Raw genomic sequence first — 22,075 nt, 5'->3', positions numbered from 1 at the left:
GCGAAGGCGGCAGGAAATGCCCGGAGCCCTCCCAGACACAGCGGCCCCTGCAAGACCCCCGTAAAGCACAAACGCGCAGCCTAAATACTCCAGCCCTGCCGGGCTGTGCAGTGCTTCTGGAGCAACGAAGAGAGCGATAAAATACCAGTGGCTTTGAAAGGAGCAGCTTTAATGGCAACCCGCAGCAGAGCAGAACCCCCCGCGTTGGAACGTGACACGGACACGGCAGAGTGCTGCGGGGGGAGTTAGCTGGGGGCGGGCCTGGGCTCTGTGCAGTTGCTCTGACGAAAGAAGGCGGAGAGCTCGCTCAGTGCTCTATACCGGTGCGAGATGGAGTTCTTCACTGCCTTGGGCAGCTCGGCGTAGCTGGAGGGGAGAGAAACCACAAGTGTCAGCAGCAGAGACGTGACAGCATGCACTCGCCCAGTCACCCAGAGATCCTGCTCTGCTCAATTGTAACGGGGTGTCTGTAGTGACAACAACCCACATCCTGATCCGGGGGTTCCCTGTACCCCACCATGATCAGATCCAGGAGGGAGTTTTCTTCCTGTCACCCTTTCTTGTAAGCAGGTTCCCCTCCACGCAACCCTGAACCTGGCTTGCCTTAGAGCTGCCGGTAAAACACCACTTACGTCTGGTTGTAGCCATCAGGCTGAAAGCAGGGATCCCAGCCAAAATCTCGGGGGCCTCTGGGCTCCACTATCAGCCCCTGCCACAAGAAAGAACAGGCCCATAAGCTGTGGTTTTGCAGCAATTCCCTCGCAGCCGCATTTCAAACACAGACTGAAGAGATACATGCAGCCACAGCTCACACAGTGGTCACCAAAGTCTTGGTACCTGGTGGTGTCCTCAATTCCAGGACATAAACAAAATTAGCAGCCCCAAAGTCAGTGCTCCATCATGCTGCCCTACTGTGACAGCCCTTTTACTCTCCCCCCCCCCCCAGTTAACAAATACAACCCTGCCAGAGGGAGACTAGGGGGCTGAAGAGCCCAAGGTAACATGGAGAGTTCGGCGAGTACAGCTGGGTGAAAAGGCTGCAGCACCCACCAGCTGTGTTCTCCCTCAGCTTGTTCCCAGCACAGAGAATCTCCAAGGGCATTCAGTGACTGAGAGGCCACTAAAGTTGTCCTCAACAGAGCCAGCACTTTTACAAAATTCACATTCCAGCCCTTTCTCTCAGCATCTTCCCTTCCCCAGGCACAACACCTACATGAGTTTGGCCTTTGAAGAGCTTCACAGGTTCCTCTGGGTTTCCAGTACTGAATGCGAAGGTACAGAGAGCATAGGCAGATTTGTCTTCAAACCCAGCCAGCAGCTTGTACAGGCCTGAGTGAAACAGAAAGGATCCCAGCATTAGTGCCTTTCCCTCAGAGCACAACACATCCACCTAGAGACAAACAGAGGGAGCATTCTGTGTTCCCATCCACAGGGCAGAGGAAGAACTACAGGAGGTGACAAAGCTCAGGCACAAGGATGCTCTTGGCCCAGTCCCTTGTACGACTGATGCATCTAACACAGCGTGAACTGCAGGGCCCCACTATTAATTTGGGAGCAAAACTAAACGAGTGCATGGTGCCAGAGAGGACTAAAGCCTGCTATGAATTAGCACAATTAACACTCATGTTCCCAATGCTAACGCCAGATTTGCAGTCACACTTAACCGTGGGATCAAAGGCAGGCATGGCACACCGGGGAGGTAAGCGTTAGTGCAGAGGGGCTTGCACAGATGTCAAAGGGAGCAGAAGGTCTTCCAGGCCACACTGATGACAGACAAGAAGTTCCTGTAAGCCCTGCCATCAGTCTGCAGAGACAGGAGTATGGGAATCCAGGGATGATGCTGGAGCGACTGAGGGAAATAACATCCCAAGAAGAAGGGCACAGAACAGGCTGAAGGAGAGAATGCAGAGGGACAGAGCTGGACAGACAGGAAAGCAACCAGCTATGAAACAGGCAGTGTGGCGGGCAAGCATGCTCAGCAGAACCCAGCACGGGCAGGGATGCATTTTGTTTGGAAAGGACCGAGTTATATGCAGAGCAGTAACATGGGAGGCAGTACCTTCCGGTTTGAGTTTTTCCAGAAACCATTTTCTGAAGAGGAAGAAGAGAGAAAAGATTAATTTTTGCTATTATTTCTCCAGAAATACAGGCATCCTTGAGACACTATTGCCTACGTTTTCATAGCCCTCTGAATCCCTTTTAAATGTGCTGCCAAATCACCTCATTCTGGACTATTTACAAATAATGACGGACTTAAACTGAATGGGACACAGTGAAAACACCAGTGGGGTATTTAATTTACTACAGCACTGGGATCTACGTAAATAATCCAGTTCTCACTCGTGAGCATTTACATGGAGAAATACATTTCTCAACTCAACTTGTTCACATCTTATACCCAGTTCTAGTGCCAACTTCATCATAAAGCCTTTATGTCTCTGCTTAGAAGAGCTTGGAAGAATTAATCATACTAAAAGTTAATTCCAAGAGTTAAGGCAGTATTTTATTAGAGGAATTACACTGCAATGTAATAATCTTGTTATCTGCTGAATTAAGGCAGTCCCTATGAGAACCTATAAGACATTCATCCCAGAGTCCCACAGAAACACATGGTGCCTTTACTGTGCAGATCCTGCTGTGAGGCCAGATTCCCAAGCTGCAAGAACAGGCACCATAGATCAGGAGCCAGAGCCAACAATTCAGGCCTGTCTCTCTCATCCTGCACCGTGACTTACAGCAGAGCTCAAGGAGTTCAAGTCCAGCCCCAGAGTGCGGGACACAAACCCGTAATCACCTCCTTGACCCTATTGCTCCCGAGGTGTGGAGAATCCCCTGTGAAACACACCCTGCCAGCCTGCCCTGCTAACTCTAGAACACAGAAGGTGAAGCAAGTGCCCTCCTACTTACATGTATGGTCCTGGAAGCCCCCCCAGGGCATTGAAGCACAAGCAGGTATCCTCTACTATAACAGGTCCCCGAACCTACAGCAGAAGCCCAAGAGATGAAAACAGCAGACCTTGAGGAATGTACTGCCTCCAACCCCATTTTCTTGCTCTATTCTATTGTTGTGTTTCCATGATTACTGAAACATCACAAAAATCCACCAGCCACCTCAGAGGCAATCCACATACCAGACAGACACAACCAAAGCCAGGCTGGGGCGGCTGAACCATGGTAGGCAAGACTTTTCATGAAAAAAACTGAGCAGAGCTGAACATCCTCTACCCTCTTAGGGAGCAGGAATGGTGGGACAAGGAGAGGGCAAGCCTGTGTCCTACAGGCATGCCTGCATTTTCCTTAAGTCCCAATCCTCGCTTCCTTCTTTTAAGATACCCATCCCAGAGACAGCTCTGGAAGGGGATCCATCAGAAGCTCCAGCTGACAAAAAACTCCATGTCCCACATCCACCGGGGATGAAGGAGCTGTCACGTCCTCCTGCTGCTCAGGGGACACACGGGGCTGGAGGAGCAGCAGCGGGACTGCGTGAACAGTCACCAGCGAGAATCCAACAGCACAGCCTGGTGACAGGAGTGCAGCCAGGCCAGGTCCGGACACACACCTGGCTTCCCTCCAGACAGGTTCGTTGCCCCAGCACCCCTGGCTGCCCCCCCGCCCCGCTCCCACCGCCGGGAAAGGGGAAGAACGAAGCGAGTGACCTGCCGGGCGGCTTCGCGGCACTTCTGCACGGAGATCTCGTCCGGCTCCCCCTGGTACTCCGGCACTAGAGACACAACGTCGGTACTGAAGAGACAGCTAGGCCGAGCCGCCGCGTCCCCCCAGGCCCCGCCGGCAACTTACGGTCAATTTTCTTGGCCACCAGCGTGTAGGGAGAGGAGTCCCCGAGGATCTGAGTGACCTGCGGAGGGAGAAGGAAGGGAAAAGGGAGGGAAACCCGCCCGTCAGGCCCCGGCCCCGCCAGGCCGGGCCGCCGCCGCGCGTTGCCAGGCAACCGCCCCCCCACCTCCTCCAACTTCTTGGCATTGCCCGTCACGAACACCACGCTCCGCCGCACCGGCGCCGCCATCCTCGCCCCGCGTGGCGCCTGCGCGCCGAGGAGCCAATCACCGCTGCCAACGGCACCGCGCCCGGCGACGCCCAGCCAATGGGGAAGGCTTCCGCCGATGCCCGAGAGAGAGACAGAGGAACTTCCGGTCCCCCGGGGGAGGGCGCTAGCCGGTCGCGGAGCCGCCCCGGGCAGTCTCTCGGGAGCGGCGGGTCGACATGGCAGCCCTGGGGGCCGGGCCCACCCCGCCGGGCCCCGTCCTTCGCCACAGGCCGCCCCCGCGCTCCCTCTGCACCGCCCCACGGCCGCTGGTCCCTACTGGCTGAGGCCCGGCCCGCAGCGGGCGGGGGCGGTCGCCTCCCTGTTTACTTCCCCAGCGCCTGGCAGCCGCGGCCGGAGGATCCCTGTCCCCGTTTTCCCTGAAGTAGAACCACGTGTAGTTGGGGAAAGCGGGCAGCGAGCTGTGCTCCTGCCACGTCTTTGTACTTTCTGACACCAGATTTCCTGTGTGAGAGAGATGGAGTTTCATTTCACTGTAGGTAGATGCAGGACCAGCTGGCAGCTGCAGCAAAAACGTTGGTGGGGAGAGCTGGACTCGGGAGGTAAGAGATGGGCCCTGCTCCCAATGTGCAGCCCTAGAGGGATGGGTTGGTGAAGCTCAGTGGTCCCCAGGCAGAGTGTGATGGGGGAAGCAGTGCCCCGCAGAGCACCAGGGTCCTGGGAGCGTGCCCACTGCAGTACCCAGGCCTCCTCCTCACACCCAGCATCTCCAGCAGCTCCTGTTTTGCAAGGGGAGTCCCCAAGGGGAAGAACTTCCCCTCCAGGCGGGCTGGCTCCCAGAGCCAGGAGAGGCTTCTCCCCACCTGCACAAGAACTGCAGCCATCCATCCCTGCAGCTCCTGTGTCCTCAGGCATAGGGACCCTGGGGTCCAGCCTGGGAGGAACCAGCCCTGAAGCAGGAATGCACAGCTCTGGCCAAAACACACTGTTCCCTGTAAAAAAGTGATCATGTGGAAAAAAGCAGCTAATGAAGAGGTCTGTCTTCTGCACAAGGAGTGAATGGATTAAACAGACTCCACGCTTGGGTGAAGGAATTGTTTTTGTTGTAGAAATCTCCTTCATAACGTCTCCTGAGTGAAAACCAATCCCAAAGCACGCAGACACTGCTGGAAACAACAACCCCTTCCACTCACTACAGTTCTTCCTGCCACCAGCCCAGAGTGGGATGGCATAGGCTACAATATAAAGACCATGGCATCTCAAAGGATGACTGCTCTATAATGTACCTGAGACCAGACATCATGACAGTCTTTGCAGCCTTTTAAAAAACAAACATAAAACTATAAAACTTGCTCAATAACTTCTGTTACTGTGAAGCTACTGACCAGGACTGTTGATTGCTGGTGCCTCTCACAACCAGAGCTGGTCCGTGGAGGTGCTCAGGACAACCCTGGCATTCAGCTTTAAAGCCAGGCTTTGCCTGGAGCAAGCAACTGCAGACTTGTCTTGCTTAGATCTAGTGCCAGCAGAAGTTCTGATGTCCTGCTGCGGCACCCAGGTCCTGTGGGTGGCAGCAGCAAAGGCAAGATGGGGCTGGGAGAGAAAGCCAGAGGTACCAGCAGGACTCTCTAGCAGCGGAAGTAAAGCCTGGCCTAGCAGGCAGGCCAGAGCAGGCACAGCACAGCCCTTACACAGGCTCACAGCACCATTAACTCACTTCACAGCTGGCAGGGAAAAGTAGCCAATAGCTCAGCGAGACCTGCAGCCCCCCAAGATGGACACAGTTCCTCTTCATCCACCTTCTTGTTCCCTGGCAGGTGGAGAGTAGCCAAAGGCATAGGCAGGATGATTTTTGCCCCTTTCACTGCGTGCATGATCTCAAAACCAGGCTATGCTTCACAAGGAAAAACCCAGCTTGGCATTCTAGTTCCCACCTGGAGAGACCAGGGCCCAGAGAGGCGAAAAGCCCTATTTATACTCCAGCTGGGCAAGTGCGGCTTGCAGTCACATCTGACCCTCCAGCCTGCTGTGCTCACTTTTAATCCCCTTCTCTGCATGAAGCAGCATCGCTGCTCAGATGGAAATTATATACAAGGTCCTGTGGGCAGGTTCAGAAGAGGAAGCTGGGACCTGGTGCTGGGAATTCTCTGGAGCACCACTTCCCCTCTCCAACATTAATTCAGACACACACTAAGCAGGACAATACTCTTCTCATCAGAAAACAAACAAACAAAACAAAACAGCAAAAAGAGAACCAGGAGAGCCTGATCTCAGCTCAGCTACAGTCCCAGGCTCAGGGCTGGAAGGAACGAGGATCCCAAAAACAAAAGGCCTGTCTGGGAACAACACGCACCCCATGGGATCACAGGGACACAAAACAGGCTGGTACTCAGGATCACAACCACCACATCGAGGTGAAGGGCTCTGAATGTGAAATGGGCTTGTTCACTGTGGGCCAGTTTCAGGAGAGCTGACATCCTCCTGCTGTGTCTTTTATGTCATTGGGCTAACAGCTGGGCTTCACACACACTTCTTGCTTTATATTAAGAAAACACTGAAACAGCCCTTTCCTAAAGAATCCCAGCAGCAGAGAGCTGTGAGTGTCCCCCAGAACACTATGAAGACTTGCAGGAAATCCACATGTATGGTCAAAAATAGGTTTACTGGAATGTCTTTAGTCACAGCTTTAAGCAGCGATACTGAAAACACCGAGCTTGTGCATTCCCATGGCAGGACCAGAAAGTCTTCTGGATTGTAAAACTTCATTATTTCTCCCCTCTCCCCATTTTTTATTTTCTTTTTCCCCTCCTTTGCTCTGATGAAAGGACTGAATCCCCTCTGCCTTCCACAACAGGCAGTGGGGAACTGCTCAGACAATATTATTATTAATATTACAACTCAACCATATATACAGATAAACTGTAGTGGCAAGTAGTCAGCTCCAAACCAGAGACCTAGAATTTCACAAAACAGGCGGTTTGAGAACTGAATCTTCTGTTATAAAAAAAGTCTGACAGCAGGAACAGGTACTTGACCAAAAAAAAGGGTCATTTGGCAGTTCTTAAAACACTGTGTTAGAACTGGCTACTTGCCGCCACCACCTCCTCACCCCTTGGAGGAAAAACAAACTTCAAAGCTATATACAGATATCTCACTTAAATTACACAGCAGTTTGGTTATCCCAGAGCCAGCTCCACCGAAGCCTCCAGCTGCCCCTCAGGTATGGTACTTCAGGACTAAGGGTACTGGAAAACACAAAGAAACAAGCTCTCAGCTGTGCACCTTCGCGTGCAGCACCCATCTCTGCCCCCCCATTTCTGCAGTGACAAACACCAAGCAGCTGTGAGGGAAAGTGTGTTTCCAAGCTCAAGCTAATGCAATCTGTTGCCTGTACACACGCTAGACAACATTTCCTGCCACCTTCATCTCCTTCCAGCTTCCCAAAATTAAACCAGATGGGATTTTCCATTAGTCTCTCCCTCTCTCCAATGCTCCCACCCTGCTGCCAGCTCTGCCTCTCCTGCTGCGGGCTGTGTGTCAGCAGGACAACAGGCTGCAAGGGTTTTGATGAATTAATGGGAACCACTACAGAGCTGCCCCCAGCCAGGGTCGGTGGGAGGAAAACCCTCTGGACCCAGAGGCACGGAAGAGTTCCACTGCCATGCTGGGCTGCTTGGATCCCTGGAGCCCATCAGTCTTCAGGCAGAGGGATGAATTACTTTTTTTGCCTGGAAGAAACACACTACTTGCTGAAAGCTAAGCAGCCTGGCAGCTTTGGGGAGGAGCATTTGCAGGGACCAAACCCATTGCAAAATGACTCATGTATACGGAGAGGCCTTTGGGAGACATTGCTCCAGTCTGAAACTCTTGTATCTACTCCCACCAGCCTTGGGATCAGTCGGTGCCAACCCTGGACCGGTACAACGTTGTTGGGGCAGGGCCATGTTGCCTTTCTTTGGCCACAGTCAGTAGGATTTGGTTTGAGCCTGCTCCCCTGCATTTAAACCTGGCAGAAGAGCAGCACGAAGTGTTCTACAGGCACCATTTATGACCACATAAGGCAGAGTGGGGCAGAGCACCTGATGGAGAGGCTCAGTGCTCTCCCCAAGGGATAGCAGCACCAGGGTGTCACTGACAGTGAGAAGGGCCACAAATATTTCAATGGCAGACATGGCTGGGGTGACCTGAAGCTACTTACCGATGATCACGAGCAGAAGAACGACCACCACCAGTGCTATGATCGCCTTCATCTGCAAGGGGAGCACAGAAGAGTGTTACATGGGGTGCCATGTGTGGCTGCTTCTACCCAAAAGGAGGCCTTTGCCTTCCAGCATCTTTTCAGCTAGAAAGCAGAGCTTCTCCACATCCCATTGCAGAAGAGGGCAGTTAACACCCTTCCACAAACCCACCCCTGCCTGCCTGCTCACCTTGCAGCCTCGCCACCACATCTGTCTCCGAAGCTGCTTGGCTCTGTTGCTAAAAGCTGTTGCGTTGTCTGATAAACTTTCTGTTGAAAGAAAGAGGCGATTCAGCGGCACACACACAGTCAGGGCATCCACTCATTCCACTAACTCCACTGAGTTCTACCTAATAAACTCAGTATTAGGGGAAAATACCCAACCACAGCATGATTCACCAAAGCCACAGCAGATGCCAATGTGGCACCCTTCACTAGAGCACACACAGACCTGCCGAGTCCCACTGAGCCCCCTTTGTGCTGGCTGTCCTCTGAGGACAGGAATTTGCTCCACAAGCCAGCAGACAGCTGACGTGCTCAGGGTGGCTGGGAGACAAACTGATCCACCTTTACTTGAATGAACAGCTAGATCACAGCACCAAAACGCCTCCAAACTAACACCTCTGTGCAGAGCAGCAGAAGGCAAAGGTGGAGAGAGGAAAATGTCGGCAGAAAGTCAGATCTGCAGCCCAAGGCTGGGAAGCATCACAGAATTACAAACCCAGGTCTGTCGTTAGGCACTTTCTGAACTGAAACCAGGTAACCTGGCCCAGCAACAGGGAAGAGATGTGGGGGAAAGGCGAGCAGAGCTGCATTTAGCATCACACCTGATTTATCCTGCAGGTCATCCAGCCGCTCGCCTCTTTCAATCACCTTCGTGATGTTCTCCTGCATAACATCGATGACTTCATCCACCTGGTTTTGCACACTAGAGCAGAGCAAAGGCAGCATGAGGAGCAGAAGTGAGCACCAGCCCTCGCTCAGTCTCCCCGGCTTGCGGGATATCGGAACTCACTGACAAAAATCAAAGTGGACAATGGTGGAGGGAGGTTGATGGGATGCTGAAAAAGCCAGAGGCACAATATGGTCTGGGGTGGGTCTCTGTCAGTTCCAGAAAGGGTGAGGGAAGGCAAGGAGCAAAAAGAGAGCACTGGGAAGTCAGCAGAAGTGGGGCACCCTCTGTAACACCTTTAATACACAAATGCAGTAAGAAAAGGCACTACTTGCTGTTGGTGGGCACTTCTGCTGCAGAAGAGCTCACAAAGGGAAAAAAACAAAAACAAACAAACAAAACCAAACCCCCCCCCCCCACCTTATCGCTCCAGATTTCATAGAACCTTGCACTGCACCTTTGCTAAAGAACTTTAGGTGAAATCAAAGCAAGGTGTGCTCCCGCTCTGGGAACTGAGCTGCTAAATGAAACCCACTCTGCCAGGGGCATCAAGAGGACAGTAAAGTAATGGCTGATATGAACTAAACCAAGTTGTTATAAATCCATCTTCACATAGGTTATGCAACTCTGTGGGTAGTCGCTTCAGTGAACAGTAGCCTAAATCACTCCCGCAGGGTTATTATAAATGCATTTATTCACTCCATAAAAAAGCCACATTGGTAAGAGAGAAAACTTCTCCTAATGGAAAAATACTGCTACATTCTGGTTTGTATTTTGAAGCTAATACACTTGTATTTTCCTGGAGATAGAAATAAGAAATTTCTTGGGGCCCTAGGGAGACAATACATTGTTTCAGACATACTGTTCCCAGAAAGTAAATGGCAACAGCAATGTCTTGGAGGTGACTCTACAAACAGGACAACAAAACAGAAATAGCTCCAGGCCACTTGCTCTGCCTAAGCCTAAGGTTTGTCGATTTAAATTGCACTGATTAAAAACATTTAAGCACATTGAACATAACAAAACACATCCAGCGTGTGCCAAACAGGCAGCACAAATAGGCTACTACAGCAGCTCTCCACCTTATCAGAAACACACACCTCCCATTAACTGTGTACCACTGGTGTCCCCAAAGGAAGCAGGAGTGCCACCACCTCATCATTTGTGCCTGCTTAGCACCCACACACTCCTGCTCCCCAAGTTACTCAGTCACATCTTCCTCTTTGGAGCCATGGATAACCTCCTCTTCCCCACTGCCACCTCACAGATGCAGATTATCAAAGACATTATTTGCCAAATCAAGAGTTTTTACAGCAGCACCAGACCCAGCTCCACCACTCTGTAGAGTCTTCACCCAGCACCTCAGCCCAGAGCACCTGGTATGACAAGGATCTCCATCCTCCACCATGGCCTGGCAGGCTGGGGACAAGAGAGACCCCAAGCAACTTGCCCAAGGCCAGTCAATGGGGCACTGCAGAACCAGGAACAGGGCCCCATCCTAACCACCATGCCTCTAATTAATTAATTAGAGACATAGGTTCACATTGACCTATTTCTCTGTTTCCCTACCAGCTACGTGCCGCTTATTGAGCGGACACCACCGAGACACACAGGAGCAGCAGCTGCAACAAGCAATAGTGGTTGCAATGGCAAAGCCCGTGCCTTGCTCACATTTATTGATCCAAAAACAGGCAAGGAAAAGAATTTAAAGGCTTTTTTTCCCTCAAAAAAACCCAAACATTCTGGAAAGAGCTACAGATCTTTGAATGTGAAGGCGCTTCCCATCTTAGCATTTCAGATCAGGCTCTGCAGCACAACTGCACTGCAGCTTCCAGAGCTGGAGCAGCCAGGCAACCACAATTTCTGACTCAACAGCCCTTGTATGGCACATGCTGGACTCCAGCAGCACACACACAAAAAACCCTTGCTTTATTTAGGATACCACAAGAAAGGAACCTGCCTTCCCAGCGCTGCATCACTGAGTCCGTGGGAGCAGCATCTCTCCGAACCCACCTACACCGTGTGGTGGCAGCTCCTGCCTTCCACATTGGTGGCAAGTAAGGATGTGAGGAGGCTTCCTTACACAAGGGACAAGTCCCAGCTCAGAGCCACCAGCAACGCTCCTATAGCTTGGGGCAAGACAGGAAAAGCAGAAACATCTGCTATCCCAGATAAGCCAACTTGGCAAAAACTCTAAGGCCTTAAACAGCAGTTTCACAGGCAGAAGACTACATTTGCAAAATGTAAATGTTTCTAAAATAATTTACTGGCTTCAAAATAAAGATATTTCCTCCCACAATAGATTTGTAACCCAGTCATCTTGGTACAACTAACAAGCAGGAGCATGCAAGGTTACAACACATCTAGGAATGTGCAACACAACACCACCTGTAACCCCACCAGTACAGCTCAGAGCCTGGAGAGATGCTGCTGTGGTCCTGGGGCACCCCAAAGCACTCGAGGCAAAGCAGGCAGGTACATAAATTCAAGCTGCTCTGATGCGTACCAGCATTTGGGGAAGACCTATGGAGTACAGACCCCCAGTGCCCAAGCTGCATTTCAGCATTGTGCCTCTTTTCACTGGAGCTGCTGGCAAAACTCTGTGTGCCTCTGCTGCCTGGGCACGCTGTTAGCTACCCCCCAAAGAGAGCAAAACATTTCAAGGACTGAGAATGGAGGCACAGAGAAATCAAGGCTTAGACTCTCGAAACGTTGAGGTGTTTAACTCCCGTGGAACACAGACACGTTTGAGCATACTTTTTGGTATCTGATGTAAAGAAAGAACCCTAGGAAAAAACAAAACAGGAAGGAAGAGGCCACACCAGGGAATGAAACTTTTGATCTCCACACAGTGCCTTAACTAGACCTTAAGCCAGCCCTTGCCTTTTGCTCTCTCCCACCCATCACTGCTGCAAGAGATGCCTCTCCAGGAAGGGGCTGCGAGATGCCCAGCCTATGCCTTAGCCCTGCAGTTTCACAACAAATTCAACAATTCCCACTAGTTTGGCATGCCTGAGCTTGGAAACTCAAGTCACATCAAGAAGAAAATATTTTCTTGTTTTATCTGGCAAGAGTGAATGAATCTTCTAATATGAAGCACATTTTATGTTAGGGAGCTATTGGCTTTTGACACATACATTTCATGTGCTTCACTCCTGCCAGATTTCCAAGAGACAGTAGAATAAACACCTGCCAGGAAAAGCAGCAAGACAAAAGCATGAAATATGTCTCCCATGACCCTCCTTGCTTACTAATTTCTACAAATATGATGCTTTTAACAAGGACAGCAAGCACACACTATCAAAACAACAACAAGAGACCCAGCAGCACTTTGCTTGGTTTAGACTCCTCTTTTCCTGTGCTTTGCCGGATCCAGAGTTCATTTTGGCCACACTGGGTTAGCTACTGAAAACCTCCCTGGGCTGGTCACGGTGTTGTGCTCACAACAGCGCCGCATTCTTCAGACACCGTAAACAGCCCCCGCACGCACCATGGGACGTGCTGCTCAAGGCTGCTGCTTGTCTCCAATCTGGCTGTTTCCAGCCAGCATGACACACTTGTATTTTCCACCCCAGCGATATTAATAGCACTGTGTATTTTGGTGAAAATTACACCCAAACACCCCTCATTGTGGCAGTAACCCAGGGAAGAAGGAACAGGAGGGAGAGCCAAGCTGGACAGATGGTGCAGAGGCAGGAGGCCAGCGCAGCGCTCCCCGAGGCACGGCTCTGCAGAGGAGCTGCCCAGCAGACAGCTCTGCTGCACTCAACAACAGGGTGTCAGTGCTGAATTCCGCCACAAATCCCTGCTTTTAAGATGCTGCTTCATCGTGTCCGCAAGAGAGACAGCAGCCCAGGCCTCCCTGAAGCCTTTCAGTCCTTGAAAAGATTACACCAAACAACAATCCCTGATGATACGGTCTTGGTACTGCCTTCAAACGAAAGCCTGGACTACAGAGAGGGTTCACTGCACAACGAGCCACCTGTGAGGAACAGCCAGACCCTGGGAAGCTGCTGTCCATTCTTGCCTTCAAACCATTCCCCAAACCATGCCCCTCCTTAGGACATAATTTGGGGCTTGCAGCCATACAGAGCCCCTGGGGCTGGGGATGCTGGTCACATCCAGCAGCGCAATGGGGGAATCACAGGGACTGAGACCTGTGTCCTGGGGCACCACAGCAGTGTGCTGAGCCTCATTGCCTCAGCTCTCCAAATACTCAAATTCCTCCTTAAAATGTGTTTTCCTTCCAGTGTTACAGCAGCAACCCAACCCACCTTTTCCTCTACTGTTGAAACCAGAGCAAACTGCGTCATTAGTAGACCAGGCATCAATCTGTCCAACACCAGGGCTGGTCTGATCAGAAACTTAATAATAAGTTCCATGACAAGAAATAACAACTGCATACCATAAGTGCTTATTAAGCAAAGCAATCAACATTGATGAGGGTAGAAAATAGATACTATTTTATAATAGATGCTCTAGAGACTAGATAGACATAGCCACTCGCCACCCCAAGGGACATTTCCCATACCAGGTCCACTAGATAAGCAATCTCTGGCCATGAGCAAGCCTCACATGTGTTGGGCATTAGTCACGTTACACCTATGAACCCACCAACTCCTGGGTGAATTCCTCTTTCATTTTTCTTCCCCTTCACAGCTGTAGAGCTATTTGCTATCTAAGCCCTTGCTCCCTTCTGTCTGGCCAAGACAGTGGGAAGAAAAGAGCTCCTGTTTTCCACCACCACACAGAGACAGCAAAAGATGCTCTGTAATTCCTCTCCAGCACAGGATGAAGGGTTAGATATCACCCCCTCTCCACCTTTTTATTGGGGTGGGACCTAATTCAATAAAACAATTCTCACCCTTCCCATTCACTCCAGGTTTTATCCACACTGGTTTACTGTAAGGACCAGTGTGCCTCTACCAACAGCATCCTCACACCCTGGCAGGAACAGAGACTCCCTGAAAACTCAGGGTGCAGTGACCAACCTGCTGCCTCTTGTGTAACTCAAGTGCACTTCACCCCTCAAGGTAACGGGGCAAGCGGCACACAGCAAGCACTGCCTAACACTGACATTGGCAATGAGTCATCTCAGAGCTGCACTGGCTTCTTCCTGGCATGAAAAAGTCCCCAATGAAGAAAGACACTCAGGATGTACACAAGAAGACCAAGTCTGATTAATGCCTGGCCATCAGTCCCCACACAGATCTCTGTTCTGGCTCCATGGCAATCAGCAAAGGAATAGCACAATGCAAACCAGGGATCTGGGAATAACCCCCGACTTTCCATTACGTACCACCATCACACCCCTCACAGGACAGGGCAAACTGGAGCCCAGAACAAGCACCATCCAGGAAATGACTCAATGGGAGAAGGATCCAGAGCGTTCACTCCTTCCTTCTTGCCCTGTTACAGTCACTAGTCCTCCTCCAGCTGTAATGGTTTCCTGTTTTCCAGCTGCTTTGACCTCCAGGTCATCTATATCAGGACTTTATCTGGAGAAGAGGCCAGAGGACCACCACACACTGCCCAAAAAACCACAGTCCTGTTGTGCTCCTGACCACTTGCTTTCTTGAAACATCGAGAAGTCACAAGACAAAGAAAAACAACAAAACAATTAAAAAAGGTGCTAGTGAAGGTTAAAATTCAGGTTTAATGCTCAAAAAAAGAGCCCCATAAAAGCACAGAACAGGTCATCACCAGAATACACTGAGGGCTTTAGAAACTCCGCTAAGCTACTGCGATACAACCCTATCCCTTTGCCTCTGTCAATGCACAATTTCTTGATAGTCTGAATAAAATTTAAGATTTCCCTTAGCTATGGACAGGTTGGGTAAGAAACATCAGTTAGAAGAAAGCAAACACAAGCCATGTTCATGTTCAGAACTACACAGAAATACCCTGTTAAAAGAGCAGCAGGGGCTTGTAGTGCCAGGATAAAATATTATCTGTGTGACACAGAGGAACAACAACTTACTGCCTGATCTTGTCATTCCTGGGTCCAAATCTTGGTCCCGAAGGCCCTCTCCTGCAGGCAGAAAACAGAGTAATCAGGATGGAAGATATTAATACAAGGAAAACATGTTTTTAAACCAGACTGAAAAGATATGCAAGACAGAATCAATGCCATGTGGTTGGAAAACTGTTATCATACCTCCCATCAACCCCTCCCATGTCTTAGGACATGTGGGACACCCCACTATTACAAAGGGCACACCTATTAAGTCTTAATTCACGCTTGATGCTGAGGCTCTAGGAGACAATCCCAAAGGAATCAAACGTTTTGATTCCCAAGTCCCCACCTACGCGGCAGGGAGCAGGTTTTGGTGTTTGACACCTTCTGTCTCAGAGCTGGAGGCAGTTAAGACATCACGTTCCCTACAGCTGCCATTCACAAACTCACAAGAAAAAGTCTTCCTCTTCATCCGAATCTTCCTCCAAAAGGTTCCTCTGCAAACACAGAAAAAAAAAACCAAACCTCCCCGTCAATAAGCAGCCACCATTTCACCCACACATTTCCAGACCTTGCGATGCAGCCAGCACCCTCCAGCTGCAGGTTATGTGTGAACCCTCCTTTGGAGAGCACCAGCAGTACTTTTTAAGTGTCTGGAGTTGTGCTGTTTGTCTCTGCTTGTGACCAAGGGCTGAGCTGGATGCCTCAGTGCCACTGTTATCACCTTGGCAGTGCTTGCAAGCTCTGTACAGCACAGACTGATGCACATCTCTGCAGCTCTGACCTGGGACAACTCTCACCTCTGCCATGGAGCCAAACTGGATTTGCATCAATGCCCAGTAGCCTGCAAACATCCAGACCCCAATTCTAGGGATCAGTACAACTCCGGATGATGCAGAAGCAACCAGTACATCAGCCCTGCTTTGGAAAGCAGCAGGCAGAGCCCTGGGGCAGGACAGCAGTGGAAGGAAGGTCCTCTCTGCTCAAGAGACGATCCCCAGTGCCACACTTAGTCAACAGCAGATCCTCAAAAAGTGCCAGCGTCACCTACAACCACCCTGGGGTATCCCATCCACGTGGGAAGGCAGATCTGCTCCTCGCACATGGTTTCTCCAGCTGTCTGATAGCAGCAGGTGCAAGAAGGATGACTACAAGGAAACACACTGGGCTCCGTGCACAGCACGTCTGGAGGCATCAGCCCCTCCAAACCCCCAACTCTGGCAAAGGCTACGGCCAGGTTGGAGAGCAAAGCGGTCTGGCAGCTCCTCTGCTTCAGGCCAAAGCCTCCTCCTGAGTCAGGCCTGCTGTTCCACTACACCCCATCAGATGATCCAAAGGCTGATTTTTAAGGGCAACACCACAATCCTACAAAAGCCTGAAAGTTTCAGGCAAAGACATTATTAGAGTTCATTTCTTGTACCAGGGCAGCACAAACTTTCCAGTCAAGCTGAGGACTCCCAGTAACATCTACTTAGAGTAAAAAATAATGAAGAGGGGGAACTGGCACTCTAAATGTGTGGGCCAGGTAACACACTGCATGGCCCTTATGGTACCAATAGCTCCTACTTCCTCTGTGCATCAATCCGAGCTCCCACCTGCAAGCATGGTGCTCTTATTTTGAAGATTACCTACATCTCCATCCTTGTCACATTTGCTCAATCAACTTAAGCAACCCATGAGAACCACACAATAGTTTCAGCCATCGCCTCCCGCAAGGGATGAGCGAACCTCTCTTGACAACACAGGATCCTCATCTCACTGACAGCTAATGTGAGCTGGAGTAACATTTTCGACTACAGCCTAAACTTAGTTTTAGCATAGCATGACCCCAGGACAAACACATCAGGTTGAATCCCCTTCATCTAAAATAGCGAACTGCGCTACTTTGGCCTGTATTTGAAAGCCTGAAATGTCAGGAGACCTTGGTGACCAGAGAAAATTTCAGCTGTAAAGCACCAGGTAACTTCACAAGAGTCCTTCAGTCAGCTGCGTGGGGAGAAGAGTTATGGAGAGGCAGGAGACGGGAGCACACTGGGATCTCAGGGCCATGGATGCAGCCTAAAGGAACCAAAACAGGTTCTCAAAGCAGCCACATCTCCTAACGGGGTTTGGTTTAAAACGCACAGGTCGGATTTGCTGCACAGACAGTCCCCCCAATAACTATATGTCACTGTCAGCAGCAATACGGGGCTCCTGGGCCCCACGGCAATGGCTGCGGCAGCACTAGACCCTGAAGGTAAAGTAAAGGCAGCTGGAGCTCCCCAAGGTGTGTTAACACCCACCTGTCCACCCCAGCACCCCCACACAGCACCACTACCGACACCCGCAGGACAGGCCGGGCCCGGCACTCACCCGCTCGCTCTTCACCGAGCCCGTCACCTCGTCGTCGTTCAGGTGCCGCTTGAATTTGGGAGGCATGGTCCGTACTGCGGGACGGGAGGAGATGCCTGGAGGAAGGTGCAGGGAACGACCGGGTCACCCCAACCGGGTCGCCCCGCCGGGGCCCGGGAGGACGGAGACGAGCGCCCGGCGAAGCTCCGCGGGGCCGAGGAGCCTCCAGCCCAGCGGGCCCGGAGGAGCTGGGGAAAGGCGGAAGGACGAAGCGGCCCTGGGTGATGCAATGGCCCCGGGGAGGGGGACACAAGAGCAGCCGGTGCCCGGCACCTGTGCTTTCGCCCGGCCTCGCCGTTCCGGCCCAGCCCACCGGCGCCCCGGGAGCGGAGCCGATACCCAGACAAATGCGACCCACCCAACGACCCCTCCCCGCCCCGCTCACCGGTCTCCGCTCCGGGCCGGCGGGAAATGGCCGGTGCGGCGGCTGCGGCGGCAAGTCAGCTGTCCCATCGACTGCCTCGGCGCTCCGCCCAGCGCGCCGAGCGCCGAGCTATCGATTCCGGGGCGGGGCTGAGGGCGTAGCAGGGGGCGGGTCCGATGGGGAGGGTGTGGCTTGTCCCGGGGGCGTGTCCGGGGTTTGCGCGCCCGGGCCGGGCACCGGGGTTTCGGGGCGGTCCCGGCCGGGCACACGCTGGATCGGGGTCCGGGGGTTGGCGGCGTTCCCGGCTCGGCCCCGCGCGTCGCTCCCAGCCAGCAGCGGGGGGGACGGCCGGCTCGGCCCCAAGCATCGCCCCTGGCACACGGCCCCGGCAGCAAAGCCGTTGGCGGCGGCCGCAGGCTGCCCGAGCCCCGCGGGGGGGTGTGCCGGCTGCCGCTGGGCGAAAGCCGCCGCCGCCACAGGCATCTGGAAGGTTCCAGCTTGTCCGTCCTCCCCCCGCCGCCCCGACCCTCTCCCCGCCGCCCTCCCGCCTTATAAATGCGGGCGGCAGCGCCCGGCGTGCGGCGGAGCGGAGGCGCCGGGGGCAGGGGCGATGCTGGGGACCTGGCTGCTGCTCTGCGTGGGGCTGGCGCTGGGATGCCGGGCCGAGACGGCTTTTCTCCGGCGTGCCGATGACAGCACCGGGCGCTGCACCTACACCTTCACGGTAGCCAGCCCCATGGAGGCTGCCTGCCCCGATGCCGGTGGCGAGCCGGAGCTGCGGGCCGAGCTGGCCGCCCTGGCCGCCCGGCTGAGCCGGCTGGAGAGCCGGGAGCGGGGCGCGGGGGGCTCGGGGCCGCGGGGAGGGGAGGCGGGCGGGGCACGGGAGCCCCAGCCGGGATTCCCGGCCGGTCGCCTGGAGGCCGCCTACAGCGAACTGCTGCGGGCCAAAACCCGGCTGGAGGAGGAGAAGGGGCGGCTGGAGCAGGAGAACGAGGAGCTGGGGAGGCGGCTGGAGAGCAGCGCCCAGGAGATCGCCCGGCTGCGGGCCTCCCGCTGCCACCCTGGCGGAGGGGGGCCCGGCCGGGACACCCTGCGTGCCCCTGGCAAAGGTAAGTGCTGGGGCCGGGACCCCCCCGTGCAGCTGCGGGCACTGGTCAGATCCCTTTGCTGTCCCCCGTATAGTGCACCCACCTCTGCCCCCCACTTTTGGACGCTGGCAGGACCCTCACCCCCTGCGAGGCTCAGCCCTACGGGGGGGGTCACAGCCCATTGCACCAAATCCCCTTGCCATCCCAAAATGGGGGCTAGCAGCCAGAGCCCTCTTCATCCCATCATCTGCCCTGCTGCAGAAGGGTTACACAGGGGACTGTGCTAATCCAAGGGAATTAGGGGGGAGGCAACAGCATCAGCAGCTGAAGAGTAGGGTTCCTGTCAGCGGGTCACAGATGTGCCCCACTGCAGCGGAACAGGGCTTCATTGGTGTTTTGGGGGGCAATGGACCAACGCGGAGCCCCCGGAGGGCAGGCATGGTGGTGAGGGAGACTGGCTCATCCCCTGCTCACCCTGTGCCTGGCCTTGCCGCAGCCCCTCGCTGGGACCCACAGCCCCTCGCCTACCAGGAGCTGCAGTCGGAGAGGACAGAGGTTCCCGCATCCCGGCTGCTGGAGGAGACTGGGCTCGGCCGCCCGGGGAGTGAAGATTTGGGTACTGCCACTGGTACGAACGGCCTCTTGCTCCGCTGCTCACAAACACCACTTGGCGCCCCTGAGGGGCTCGCTGGGGGCTACCGCCCAGCAACAGCCCCTTTCTCTCTCCTCTCCTGTCCCTGAGCAGGCTGTGGTGAGCTGGTGTGGGTAGGGGAGCCCGTTGTCTTCGGCCGGGCAGACTCCATCGCCGGCAAGTACGGCGTGTGGATGAAGGACCCTGAGCCCGTGCCCCCCTTCACACGGGAGACCACCTGGCGTGTGGACACAGTGGGCACGGAGGTCCGTCAGCTCTTCCAGTACGAGGCGGCTGAGCAGCTAGCCCAGGGCTACCCCACCAAGGTGCACATCCTGCCACAGCCCCTGGAGAGCACCGGGGCCGTTGTCTACCGCGGCGGGCTCTTCTTCCAGCCGCGCCGCTCCCGCGCTGTGGCTCGCTACGACCTGCGGGGAGAGACCGTGACCGCTGAGAGGGAGATCCCCGGTGCTGGCTACCACGGGCAGTACCCATACTCCTGGGGGGGCTACACTGATATCGACCTGGCGGTGGATGAGACCGGGCTCTGGGTGATCTACAGCACCGAGAAGGCCAGGGGGGCCATTGTCCTCTCCAAGCTGGACCCCGAGACACTGGAGATCCGGCGGACCTGGGAGACCAAGATCCGCAAGCGGGGGGTGGCCAACTCCTTTGTCATCTGTGGCACCCTCTACACCGTTAGCAGCTACTCAGCACCGAACGCCACCATCAACTTTGCCTATGACACGGCCACCAGCACCAGCCGAGCCCTCAGCATCCCCTTCGAGAACCGCTTCCGCTACCTCAGCATGGTGGACTACAACCCCACTGAGCGGCAGCTCTTCGCCTGGGACAGCTTCAACATGGTCACCTACCCCATCCGCCTCTCCCAGGCATGAGCTGAGGCCGGGGACATACCGGCTCAGCCCCTGCGACACCCGTGCATGCCTTGACACCCTGCTTTGCTCCCCAGCTCCTCCTGGCATGGTCAGGAGCACCAGCTCAGACAACCCTGGGCAATGGTGGGGGCCACATGCTGACCAGCCGTGCTGCGATGGGGCCCCAGTGTCCCTGCTGGCACCCCCAGTATGATCCATCAGGTGCAGCAAAGAGAAGCTAAGTGCTTTTCTAGAGCTTGGTTGAGTCAACAAAACACCTCTCCCTGGCCTCAGTGGGTTTTGGATGGGTCACAGCAGTACCCAGGCCTGAGCCACTCCAGCACCCTCCAGGAGCATCTGGAGCACACCCCAGCCTGACCACCCCGAATCTGGAGCAGGGAGGGCTCAGGTGCAGTGAAGGCCAGGCAGCTCAAATGGTGGAGGTGGGGAGAGGCTGCCCCATAAAGTCCCACCTAAAAATAAATACTTTCCAAGTTGCAAGCAGTGATCCCCTTTGTGGGACTGGGGTTTGTATTTCCAGGCTCGGGCTGAGCACAAGCATCACTGATGCCCCCCAGACTCCCTGGCAGCAGCATCTTTGGGAAGGTCTCCCCAGCTCGGGCCAGCCTCATGGAGAGCTGCATCCACCTCCTAACTTCAGCCCCGCAGAGCTGAGCACCCCACAAACCCCACTGCATCCCCCACTGCTGGTGCCTGGCGGCATCTCAGAGCTCAGCTGCCTCCAGAAACCACCCAGCAGGATCAAATGCAGTGGGGAAAATGGACACTCGCTGCACAAGCCTTGCTTTGTTGGAAAAAAAAAGCTAAGAGAGCAGTGATGAGGAGTGCTGGCAGAGCATCCCGCAGCTGAGCAGCCCCTGGGTGCACCCAGCCCATCTTGGTCATGTGCTTTGGTTTTACAGCCATGCCCGGCCACTGTCACAGCACAGCAGCGCTCCCCACGCCAGGCCAAAACACACCTTTTAAACTATTTATTGTAGAAAGTTTGTAGGAGGCTTTTTCTGTCCCCCCACCAGTGTTGGCAACAGTGGCTGCATCCCCAGGGGATGCGCAGGATCCCAGCCAAATAAATGTTGCCCACTGCCACTGCTTTGCACCTCGTCTTTCTGAGCCCAGGTTTTCCTAGGTGTTTGGTCAGCTGGAGGCCGTAGGGATCTAAAGCCCTGGTGACCCCCTTGCTGCACTGACAGGCTGAAGGCACTGAGCAGGGAGCTATAAAGCTTTGGCCAGGAACATGCTATAGTTTGTAGGCGACTGCTGCTAGGGTTGACCCCAGGAGCACCTTTATTTAGCACGAAGATGGGGCTGCGACACGCCCGCAACATTGAATGGGAATAAAAGTCAAAGCTTCAGCACTAAACCTTGGAGATTTGCCAAATGGAAAGACTGAAGAGCTGCAGGTGGCAGGGGGGCCAGTTGGGCAGGCCAGTGCCGGGGGGGCAGCGCGTGGTGGGAGGGATGGGGGGGAACAGAGGCAGCCCCCGCTTTGCTGCCGCCGTGCCAGGGTGTTTGGCTGCTCACCGAGGGGACAGCACTGCTTGGAGCCAGAGGGCTATGGGGGTCAGTGACATGTCCCCCTCGCATCTTCAGCCATGCCATCTTCTGCCCCAGAGC

At 54.0% G+C, this 22,075-nt stretch overlaps 3 protein-coding genes across 4 annotated transcripts; 1 reads left to right on the top strand and 2 right to left on the bottom strand.

Moving 5' to 3' along the window:
- Positions 1–148: 148 nt before the first annotated feature.
- Positions 149–4,132, bottom strand: ITPA (inosine triphosphatase). The gene is made up of 8 exons (XM_065072207.1): positions 3,962–4,132; positions 3,799–3,856; positions 3,657–3,721; positions 2,908–2,981; positions 2,060–2,091; positions 1,214–1,329; positions 633–709; positions 149–366 (listed from the first exon to the last, which is right to left on the bottom strand). The coding sequence occupies exons 1-8, from the start codon at positions 4,022–4,024 to the stop codon at positions 246–248; spliced, it is 606 nt and encodes a 201-aa protein (XP_064928279.1). The 5' UTR covers positions 4,025–4,132; the 3' UTR covers positions 149–245.
- Positions 4,133–6,646: 2,514 nt separating this feature from the next.
- Positions 6,647–18,000, bottom strand: VAMP4 (vesicle associated membrane protein 4). 2 transcript variants are annotated; one of them, XM_065072205.1, is made up of 8 exons: positions 17,865–18,000; positions 17,441–17,535; positions 15,539–15,585; positions 15,113–15,163; positions 9,068–9,168; positions 8,431–8,510; positions 8,202–8,253; positions 6,647–7,248 (listed from the first exon to the last, which is right to left on the bottom strand). In XM_065072205.1, the coding sequence occupies exons 2-8, from the start codon at positions 17,504–17,506 to the stop codon at positions 7,220–7,222; spliced, it is 426 nt and encodes a 141-aa protein (XP_064928277.1). In that variant the 5' UTR covers positions 17,507–17,535; positions 17,865–18,000; the 3' UTR covers positions 6,647–7,219. The 2 variants fall into 2 exon arrangements, with proteins under 2 accessions (XP_064928277.1, XP_064928278.1); XM_065072206.1 differs by having other exon boundaries at positions 17,441–17,514; positions 17,865–17,947.
- Positions 18,001–18,099: 99 nt separating this feature from the next.
- Positions 18,100–21,821, top strand: MYOC (myocilin). The gene is made up of 3 exons (XM_013368148.3): positions 18,100–18,952; positions 19,428–19,559; positions 19,677–21,821. Exons 1-3 carry the CDS (start codon positions 18,454–18,456, stop codon positions 20,459–20,461), a joined length of 1,416 nt encoding a protein of 471 aa, XP_013223602.2. The 5' UTR covers positions 18,100–18,453; the 3' UTR covers positions 20,462–21,821.
- Positions 21,822–22,075: the final 254 nt, after the last annotated feature.

Source organism: Columba livia, chromosome 8, assembly GCF_036013475.1.
Source record: "Columba livia isolate bColLiv1 breed racing homer chromosome 8, bColLiv1.pat.W.v2, whole genome shotgun sequence".
Classification (NCBI taxonomy): Eukaryota; Metazoa; Chordata; class Aves; order Columbiformes; family Columbidae; genus Columba; species Columba livia.
Note: the sequence above shows the minus strand (reverse complement) of the source record. Positions and strands in the feature narration are given on the sequence as shown.